The 11,029-nt window shown below is 35.2% G+C and overlaps 1 protein-coding gene across 1 annotated transcript in view; it reads left to right on the plus strand.

Annotated features, from left to right (window-relative positions):
- The window catches only part of IL31RA (interleukin 31 receptor A), a 24,667-nt gene extending 13,881 nt beyond the window's left edge, over positions 1–10,786 (plus strand). The window contains exons 9-15 of the mRNA XM_009894691.1: positions 553–735; positions 2,784–2,885; positions 3,443–3,589; positions 6,239–6,379; positions 7,634–7,727; positions 9,297–9,375; positions 10,187–10,786. Coding sequence (XP_009892993.1) covers positions 553–735; positions 2,784–2,885; positions 3,443–3,589; positions 6,239–6,379; positions 7,634–7,727; positions 9,297–9,375; positions 10,187–10,786 — 1,346 coding nt within the window. The remainder of the gene's footprint in view (positions 1–552; positions 736–2,783; positions 2,886–3,442; positions 3,590–6,238; positions 6,380–7,633; positions 7,728–9,296; positions 9,376–10,186) is intronic.
- The last annotated feature ends 243 nt before the right edge of the window (positions 10,787–11,029 follow it).

The raw sequence follows: 11,029 nt of genomic DNA on the forward strand, positions 1-11,029 counted from the left end.
CTACATACATCTCTTCTCACTTTGCTTTACCAGGTCTTTTTTCCCTCTGCTTTGGCAGGTTGGGTTTTCACTCAGACTTTCATTACTTTCTGAAGGCTGATGGTTCACTTTTGCTTCACAGTCATTCATGACCTCGTTGACTTGATTTACTGGTTTCCTATTGCCTTTGTCATCTCAATCAAAACTTGCTTATGTTCACTACCTGTAAAATTGGTAGTAAATTGGTTTGTAAAATTTTACAAACTGTAACATTCAGATCCTAAAAGAGAGACTGGTCTTTGGTTCTGTATGTGTTAATCTTCTTGAGTATCATCTCCTCAATCCCCCCTACTCCCCTGTTCATTGTAGCAATTCTTACATGCTTCATTTTAAAGTATTTTGAGTACATGCATGTGAACATAGGTATAAAGTAACTTTTTAAATGTTTTTTTTAACCCTGAATACTTCCCATACTCTTTTGAAGAAGCAGTCTTAGCTTGCTATAATTTCATTGTTTTCTTGCAGCATTTTTTGTGAAGATAGATTTGCTGACATTTTCTGTTCCATTTTTAGCTCCTCAGATTATTGAAACAGTGAGGACCTTTACAACAAATGAAGAAGTGGTTGTGGAATGGATAGCCTCCGAGCCAGAAATAGCTGAATATGTAGTTGAGTGGTACAAGGAATTGGAGACAGATCCTTTTAGTAGATCATGGCAATATGTATCAAATTCTACAAACTGGAAAACTAACAAAAGTATGATCATTTATCAGTTACAGTTGTACCAATGTACATATATATGTGTATTTATATATATTTATTTATAGGCAGACTGGAAAAAAACAAACAAGAAACATTTCATCCATCTTTCCTCAGACCATTTGAAAAAAATACCAGTATTATGTGCTTTATTGAAATCTTTGCAAGTAATTTACTAGCAATTTTAACTCTCAAATTTTCACACAACATGCAAGATGGTGTTTGCTCCCGTATAAGATTAGGCTACAGATTTCACATTTAAGCAGTTCCGTGGCTTGATCTTATGCCATGAATCTTCCAGTAGGGAGGCCTGTGACAGATGTATGCTATTTTAGCAGAGAAATCTAGAACCAAAAAAATGAATTTGAAGATGGGAAAAGATATGTGCTTTCATATGTGTTTGAGAGAGAGCAAGAAACCTGAAAGAGGATTTGAAGGAGAATTCTACTTTAAAATAAGCAAGTGGAATAATTGGTCAATCTGGCATGTTAAGTATCACATAATCATATTTGTATTGTGACCTAAGGCATTTCTAAGAGATTTCGGTGGCCTTATAATGCAGTGACAAATAGGTGAGGATCTGCTGACTTTTTTTGTTTTAGAGGCTGACTTTTCTTTAACAGATAATCTCTCTAAGTAGTAATGTTTTGGCTATGTGTATGTAGTTTCAAAGAAAAACTAAATGATGTGCAGAGTTCAAAAGATACGTGCAAAGGCAAAACTGTGAATGTTGATGTGAATATCCCATGCACATTACTTTTAGCAGGCTATTCATTTTATGTGTAGATTTTTTTTTTTACAAACACAGGAATAATGTTTCATTTAATGTATGTGATAGGTGAATTTTTGATTATTAGTTCTTTAGTTCTCCATTAGTGAAATGAAATTTATCAAATTTCAAAGTGGTTCTTGGTCTTGAGTCTTATGCCGAAAGTTACACTATTTCAGTGATTTACTGTGAGGAATAGATGCTATTTATATTATATTTATATTTATAGCTGTTCTCAATATATATAAAAAAACAGCGTTCCTCCTCAGCATGATTAGGAGATCTTTGTTCACCGTAAGCACAAGTCACATTAGAAATGTCAAGGCAAATTCAGACTTACTGTTATTCAGTTCTGATTCTGACATTCTTCTGTGGAATTATTTTAAGGACGACATGCAGGCCATCATACCTTTTGCTGGGTTGCAATAAGTGTAAGGGACTGAAAAAGCAGCAGAGAGCAGATATAATGCAAGGATAGTCATTATTCTTGCTGAACAAGCTGCAGATCTTGAGGAGGAATGATCTAGGAAACCCCTTACACTGGTTTCATGCCACGGGGTGTAAAGCCACAGATGTGTCCTCTCAGAGTTGATGTGGGTTGCCTGTAAGTGGGGAGTGCGCCCTGTTGATTACTTGGCTGCTGGGTTGTTCAGAGTTCAAAACTTAATTTCCCAGAAGCTTGAACTATGTCTTGAAACATATCAAATTCCACTGCAGAGATTTCATTTGTACAATTGTACTTTTGAGTCAAACTGGTTAGAAGCAGATCTGCAGTTGGCATAACTGGAACATCATCGTAGAGTTAAGAGCTAGGCCTCCATTGTCCCTTTTAAGTTGTTTGATGCATAAGACAAAACTCTCTTCTGCAGAGCAGCAAACCTAAAGATACGTGAAATTAAAAATATTCCAGGAAGTATCATTTAATACTGGTTATTTCAAAATAAAAACTTCCTTTAAAACCTTAAGCTTTTATGGGGTGAGTAAGTGGCTTCATTTAGAGAAGCTGTATAACACTGAAGTATAATTACCCATTCAAAGTATGCGAAAAATGAGTCGGAAACCAAGTTCTCTTATAAATACTACTAAATAAAAATCATTGTGTTAAGGGCAGTAATGAGCATTTGAGGGAATAAATATGTATTGTGCTTGCTAAAAACTTGAAGAAAATAGAGGTCTTTAACAGTATATTTAGAACTGCACTGTGATTTATTCTGCTTTCATTGTGTTAATCTCACATAGAGAATTTTATGCAAATACTCCTTTTTTCATTTTACAGGAAACTTTAAACCATTCATATGCTATAACATCTCAGTGTATCCTCTCTATGGAAATAAAGTAGCAGCTCCATATTCCATACAAACTTATGTTCAAGAAAAAAGTACGTATTTTAAAGTAATAATATTGTGAAAGGTGTGTTGTAGTCTGTTTCTCAGGGTGTGTTTCTCTGAGAAATTTGGTACTGGCATTACTGAAGGAGAGATGTAGATGCTGAAAAAAACCCCAGGATTCGGGCTTCTTGATATCTGTTCATAGATCAGCTACTGAATTGCTCAGTAAAGACAATTTGTATCTTGTGATACAGGTACGTTGCTGCTTGAGTGCACTTATTTGTTGTAAAGTTTACCTACTGTATCCAAAGCACTTGGAATAGCTTGGTATAGCTACAAACATGAAATGATCCTGAGGTATTCAGATGCAGTAGCACTGAGAACTGTGCAAAGGCCAGAATAGGTGAGGGGAAGTATTATCAGAAGAAATCACACATTAAAGAGGGTGAGAAAAGTTAAGGGCTATATCAGAGAACTAAGGTGACATATTTACTTGTACGTTTGCTGTCCCTAGTGCTACTGGTATGTGTGACGTAACACAGATGGTTAACGTTGCAGTACTTGGACTATTGTACTACTTTTTGTAATTTATAATGCTTCTGTGTAGAGCCATCAGAAGGACCCGTGGCTGACACAGGTGTTCCAGGGAAAAATGAAGTTACAATAAAATGGAAGGAGATTTCAAAGGATAAAAGAAATGGCTTTATCAGTAACTATACAATATTTTATAAACCTGAAGATGGAAAAGAACAGAGTAAGTATACGTTAAACATCAACACTTCAACAGGGTTATAACAATTTGGTGTCTGAAGATGGATAGTTATTTTCATAGTTATTAGCACACTTTGTATGCTATAATATGTCTGAAAATACTGGTAATAAAATGTGGCTTACATAAAGGTTAAAAATTTTTTAGGTTTAATTGAAATGATGGAGTGTTCTAGTGAATAGTCCCCGCTTCAATTCTGCACGTGTATTCTTGCTCAGTTTCGTTGTTTCTGAACTTATTTTGCACAGCACTGCTTGCTCTCAGTTAATCTTTTTTACTCTTAGTATTGTACTACACATGGTAGTACAGCCACGACTGTTGACCACATCATCCTCTCTGCTTCTCAGATGCAAATCTAATGGATCTCCAGGTGATAAATTTAGTCAGCGTATGGCATTACTGTCATTCCTCTCCCCTTTCCAGACCAGGATGGAAACTCATATATCAGAATCGTAGAATGGTTTAGGCTGGAAGGGACCCTATAGATCACCTAGTTCCAACCCCCCTGCCCTGGGCAGGGACACCATGAGAGGCTTTTTGCAGATTGTTCTCCATTAACAGTAAAAAAATAAAATTTGCAGGATTATACCAGATTAAAGAGTTTTGTTTGCTAGATACCTGCTGTTTTCTCCATTTGCATATATACTAGTATCCGACAATCCTCAAATCTCTCTTCCATTGTGACACACATCTGAAGCCAATGGACAAAGTTGTGACAGAAGTAGAGGAGCTAAAGTGGAGCTAAAATATATTGGAGAGTCATAGACCCTGTGCCAGTTCATTACTTTGAACCTTATGAGGGTTCAGTGAATTTGTAAGTTCCATGCATGTCCTTGGAAGGATGTCTTTCTTAAGCCTTCAGCTTCTGGAACACTGTGGTAAAAATTTTCTAGGAAAAATGTATTTACAGTCAGTTTTGTAATAAAAGCAAAATAGCAAACGATAGCTAAGAAGCTAAAATAAGCTGCCAAGAAATACGTTTTTTGGACATAGTTTTTAGAATAATTTCTTCAACTGTGCTTGATTTTCTGTGCTTGGTATTGCTTTTCTGCTCTGGAGGCTGATAGCATAACTTTTGGAGCATATTCTTAATTTCCTACTTCAGGAGTAGTATCCATACAAGGTGCCAGTATATTCCTATCTGTTCAAAGCTTCTCTGGCCTAAATCTCAGCAGAATCTTTTATGAGAAGTGTTTTTGTGACCTAAATTTGTTCTTCCTATTTAGTCTATGAAGAATGCTATTGGATCATTCGGTGCTTCAGAAATGGTTCCTTTTCCTCCTTTGTTTTAGGCATTGCTGTTAGCAGACACCTAACATAATGCTTTTTTTTTAAAAAGGTCTCAAACTTGCAGATCTTGTGATGTCTTCAGTTGCTTCTGGATATCCAGTTTGGAGCCAGGGCAAGAGTAATCTTGGTAATTTTTAAATTAGAAAGAGGAAGCTGATTATTTCTGTCAGATTCAATCCTCTACACGCAATTTTTTTCTGCCATGTTGGTTTCTGAGTAATTTAATGCTGACTGCTTTGTGCAGGGTCATTCGCAAGACATGCATCCTCATGTTATAGAGCCATATGTCTCCGTAGTACTTCTACTGTAAAGCAGACTGTGCCCATTTTAGGGGTTCAGATTAGTTTCTTTAGGAAATTAGTTTTAAATAACAACTCAAGGGAATTAAGCTTAGATAGCAAAACCCTACTGTAGTGATGTTTTTTGAGTCTTCTCTCATGTCACATCTTTTTGATAAGACTAGAGCCCGGAGTTTGTGCCAAGGGGACTTCACTGATGGCCTTTTAACTCTGGAACTTTCCTTTCCTTGATTTTAGAGAAACTCTGTGTGTTTAATCTCAGGGCATATTGCAGCATATCTGTTTCCTGGGGTTTTCTTGACTGAACTGAACAATGACATGAGTTAGCTTTGAGTTTATTCACCAGAAAATGTTTTAGTGACTTTAATTTCATAATGTGAACATGATTTTAATACTGTTTGTAGACATAGAATGTTATGATATACATCCTGGTCAAAAAAATGTAAAAGTGAAGCACGTCATACTAATTCTGGTAATGGAAAAGGTATTGGAAATGTTGAATTATATTCAGCAAAGCATTATGAAACTTGGAAAAAAAAAATTCTGTTGATTTTGGCTTTCCTCTCACTTTATTGGGGTGATATCCCAGTGCTGATAGATTGCACCCTTTTGGATGATCAGTGTCTAACTGCACATACTAGTAATATAGTTAAATTTCACGAGCTGCAGAAACTGTTTTAATTTCTTAATTTCTGAGCCTAGATTCCAGGAAATAAAGTTCTCAAAACACAGTTTTCAATGATAAAATAAACTACAGGAGATCATAATTTGCCTATCTTTAATATTAGTAAAAAAACGTGTATTTATTTTTAAAAGGAAATACATAATTGTTTATTTTTTTTCCCTAAAATTTTAAGTAGCATTGATAAACATTGTTTGGTAATTTAAGTTTTCTCTCTCAAAGGACTGATAACATTGATTTGTATTTCAAGTTGTCTTTAAAATACTTTGTGATCTATCATTGTAAAAGATGCTAAATAAGTGTACGGTTTCCTGATGTAACACTGTTTTGTGTGTTTATTGACATAAACATTCTCCTAAAAAGATGAAACAGTGAACTCTGATGTTCTGCAATACAGACTGAAGTCCTTGCAGGCTAATACGCAATATACTGTCTATATCATGGCAAGCAATGAAGCTGGTGGAACCAGTGGAGAGCCAAAAACCTTCAAGACTTTGAAATTCAGTAAGTAATATTCCAGGTTAGTTATTACTATTTGAAGCACAGATTTTGGAATAAGAAATATAGGACATTTGTGTTTAGGCATCTGTTAATTTCTTTTTTTTTTTTTAATTAGTGTTAAACAAAACAAGGAAGAATTGCCAACAATAGCTGAATTTAACTCAATTTCACTGATCATCTCACAGGCAGAAGCCTCAAGTTTAGAAGTCCAAACCCAAAATCTTTAATTTGCTGTCAATAAAGCTGTGGAATGCTATGGATGTTTGTGGGACCAATAGTTTGTATGTTGTCAATTATGGGATGGATTGTGGCCAGTGTGTGTGGGTAAAGACCTTCTCCTATTTCTTACTGTTTGTTTCAGCCAGATTTCATCAAGGAGGTTGGTATAATGGCTGCAGGTCAGAAATTCGGACACTTTCTCATTTTTACTTCTGGAAGAATGTTTTCAATACATACATAAATTGTCATAGTGGTGGCCAAACTGAAACATAAAAAAGTGCATGAGCTACCCTTAAACTTGTCATGGGACTCAGAGCTTTTTTTTTTTTTTGCCTGTAAATTCATCTGCTAGTTTGCTACTCAAATGCAAAGTAAGTTAGGCTACGCTGAGGTCTGGTCTCTATTGGTGTCAATACCTACCTCTGGTAGGTAATTGGATGCTGGCTCAGAAATCTATGCACTATTTCAGTCAGAGTAACTGCATTTTTTTGTGTATTTAAGACCTATCTCCTGCATTGAATTCACTGTTTATTTTGTAGTAACAGGTAGAGGTGGCACTATATGACAGTTTTAGGTCACTCTAAAGCAACAGGCGCCCAGAGAGGTGGTAGACACTTTACCCTAGGTGACTTTCAAAGGTTGGCTTGGTATGACCCTAACAAACCTGATTCTAATTTCAAAGTTGGATGAGGTGACCTACAGATATCCCCTCCAATCTGAATTATTGTGTGATTCTATTAAAGAAAGGAAATTTTAAAATGCGGTACATGTGTTCCTGAGGTGTCCTGAGAAGTCTCATTATGAGCTGCTTTTCTGGCTCAGTAACTGTGACTTGTTGGATTCAAAATACTCATCTTTTGACAGGCTGTACAATGAGTACCATATAGTATTCTGAGTAATTTTGGCTGGTTTTGATAGAGCTCTTTACAATAGTGCTAATTAGGTGAGTTGGATGTTGAAAATTAGGTGTCTTAAGGGAATATGTGAAGAAATGATAAATATCTGTGTGGTTTTCCTTTTTTGTTTTTTCCTCTAAAGATAAAGAAGATGTTATTTTCATTGCTCTACCTGTTGGATTAAGCATGCTGTTTCTGTTAGGCCTTTGGATAACATGCATTGTGAAAAAACACGCGTGAGTACATTTTCTGCCTTCTAAAACTGAATGCAATCCATTAATTTCAACTTGTAAAAGGCAATTTTTTATATATCTTATAGATGCTTTTGTTGGATTCCAAACCAACATCAAGTTAAGACAATAAGCAATTGGAGTAACAAATAACTAAGCTTACAGGTTATCTTGTAATTGTAGTTAATCTGCTATAATTAAAAAAAAATATTAATTTTAGAAAGTGCAGAAAATTAGAGCAAAAGAAATAGGAGAAACAGATTTACATATTGCCTATATCAATTTATGGAAAATGCTACATGCCATTTGCAGTACCATGGTCAGTCAAGTGAGGGGAGCATACTTTAAGTCAGTTACTGAGGTATTAATAACACCAAAAATAAAGTTTCCCAGACACTCTTAATATATCTGCTAGTACACCACTAGAACACATTCCACATAAACCCTATCGTTTGTCTTAGCTATATTAATATTACTTTTGTTAGTTTGTGGCACTTGAGCTGTAAAGAAGTCATAAAGAAACTAGAAATTACATCACGTGAAAGCATTTAGGTGCTTGATCCATGAGTACGGATCCTTATCTATACATGATTCATAATCGTTTTACCTGCTGTCACAGATGTCCCCTGCCACATGCTAAATTGCTTCCTCAAAGCACGGGGATGCTATAACATCCCAAAGATGACTGTGAGGATTTTTTAAGGTTAGAAAACGTGCTTTTCTTTGGCATGAAAAGTGGCTGGGTTCTTTGGCTGAAGCTTAATAACAAGGTTAAAAATCTTAACTATTTTGGGGTGTTCCAAGCTATTAGAACCAAGACTGTTGTCATGTGAAGCATCAGGTAATAAATCTAGCTGAACTAGTAAGTATAACTCCCAACTCTTTTACATCTTCATCTGTGTTGTGTATTCTGAGTTTTTATAATAGTAAGGAACTATGTTTGGATTCTGGAGAATACTTTGAGATGCACTTGAGTTTTATACTCTTGTGTAGATCAAATTGCAATGTGAAAAGTCAAGCTATGGTCTGGTTTTCATTCACTTATCTGTATACCCAGTGTCAATGAGTGATTCATTTTGTTTCCTGTTTACTACTCCATTGGACAGTTAATATGCTGCAGTGCCAGTTAGCATCATTTATTTACTGTTAACACAAGACTTCAGAGTAGCTCTAGTGTGTTGTAATGCTAGGAACATTTTCCTAGAGCAAAGTTTACCTGAGGTGGCTTTTCACTGAAGAACTGCCCTGAAACACGATCAGAACGGATTTTGTATACAGTCTTATTTTGGCATGCTGTTATTTAATCTACTATATAATACAAAAAACCTTTGTGCACTCGTAGTTTTTCAGCAATGTCACTGTGACCCAAGATTTTTACTTGTTGAGATCTTTTGTAATAAAAATTAATGTGAGGGAAAACAATTTTAGTGACAGAGATTGTGTTAACGTAGGAAGGATTTCCTTTGTGAAAGCTCAGTATTTTAGCAGTATTGGGGCTTTCTGGCGTTTTGTTCAATTTATTTTCAATAATCTATTTCATTAATCATTTGACTAAAATTCCTGTTTCAATGATAGATTTAAAAAAGTTTGCTGGCCTGATATACCCAATCCTGCGGACAGCATGGCAGTGGAATGGCCTCTTGATGCATCTATGGTAATAATTGCAATTTTATGTATTAAAGAAGGGATTAAATGGAGAGAAGTCCTTCTCTGACAGTTATTTCGTGACTAAATAAAAAAAAAAAAACAAAACTGTTTAGTTTCATTCTTCTCTCTAAGTGCTATAAAGTGCTTTTCATTGTATTTCAAACTAATATGAAAGACTCATCTGTATAAAGTATATGCATTTAATTCTTAAATTACAATGAAAAATAATGTTTTGAAGTTATTAAGTCACTGGTGGACATGGTTCATTAAATAAAGTCAATCAAATTTGCTCAGGTTATTGAGTCTATTGAGCCAGATTCCCACATCTGGATATCTCCTCCCTTTTCCACAAATATGTAGTGCATTTTTGTACTAACATTTCCGTCTTTTTTATTGTTCAATATTTATTCCTTGTCAAAGTTTTGATGTTTATTTGAATGAAGCGGAGTTGATCAGGTTTACATAGAAAGTGTAATCTGTGGAGAATGGGATTTAAACTTTTGTCTGAAAAATGGCTGATTAGACTGCAAAGGATGAAAACATCCAAGCCTGATTCCCAGCCTTCACTGAAACTCCTTATTCTATTAAGCACAGAAAACCTAATATGAAAGTGTTTAACAAATGAACAGAATAACATTATCATTTTTAGTACTCATTCACATACAACTGCATCCCAGTTGAAATGCACATGAACTCCTTATTAATGCACTTTTAAAATAGAGTCAAACAGAGCTCAAATATTGATATTTTATATATTAAAAAAATAAACTAATACATATCTCTATATAACTTTCCAATTTATCTCTTTGCACTAACAGAATAACTCATTTTTGAAGGGAGTGATATCTGAGGCTAAACCCGTAGACTTTGAAGACCTAAGTGTTTTGGAACATTGTTTTCCTGAAGAAAGTCAGGAAGGATCACTATTAATGAATTGTGAAAACCATGTTTCTGAAGGTACTGATATTAATACAAAAGGCATAATTAACAGAGATAAAAAGTTACTGTATAATGAAGAAAAAGAAGTTGCTAAATGTTTTTCACCATCTATGCCTTATATAATTACTGATCAAGATATGGGAATTCAAACGCATTCAGCTGTGATACCAGCGAAGGAAATCCAACCCGTAGAAATGCTGGAAGATGATTTGTGTGAATCCCAACAGACTTCAATTAAAAATGAAGAAAATGATAAAGAAGACGTTCTAAAGCTGGAAGATTTCAGTGAAAAAGCACTGTTCAATCCATACCTTAAAAATTCGGTTAAAACAAGGGAATTTCTTATTTCTGAGAACTTGACAGAACGCAGTAAAAACGAGCCCAAAAGCCAGTCAACTGTCTTACCTCCTTTTCAACAAAACGTCGTGGGACAATCCTACGTAACACTGGATATGTTTGGGCTAGCCACAGCTCATTAGCACGAGAAAACTTTCCTTTGTAAGGTCCCTGTGTGGCATACATCTTGGCACTGCTGCTCATTCGTATATTCTAGCCTGGCTGATCTCAGTTAATTTGGATGAACACCCCCCCTTCCTGTGAACAGCTGTGAAGTAATTTTTTGCACTGTGTTTTTACCTGTAGGGTTCACTTTGTGTGTGTGTGGGGAGTTTGGTTTTGCTTTTTTTTTTTTACCATATAGATGTGCCAGTAGTGAGGCAAAG

Source organism: Charadrius vociferus, unplaced genomic scaffold (assembly GCF_000708025.1).
Source record: "Charadrius vociferus isolate BGI_N301 unplaced genomic scaffold, ASM70802v2 scaffold450, whole genome shotgun sequence".
Classification (NCBI taxonomy): Eukaryota; Metazoa; Chordata; class Aves; order Charadriiformes; family Charadriidae; genus Charadrius; species Charadrius vociferus.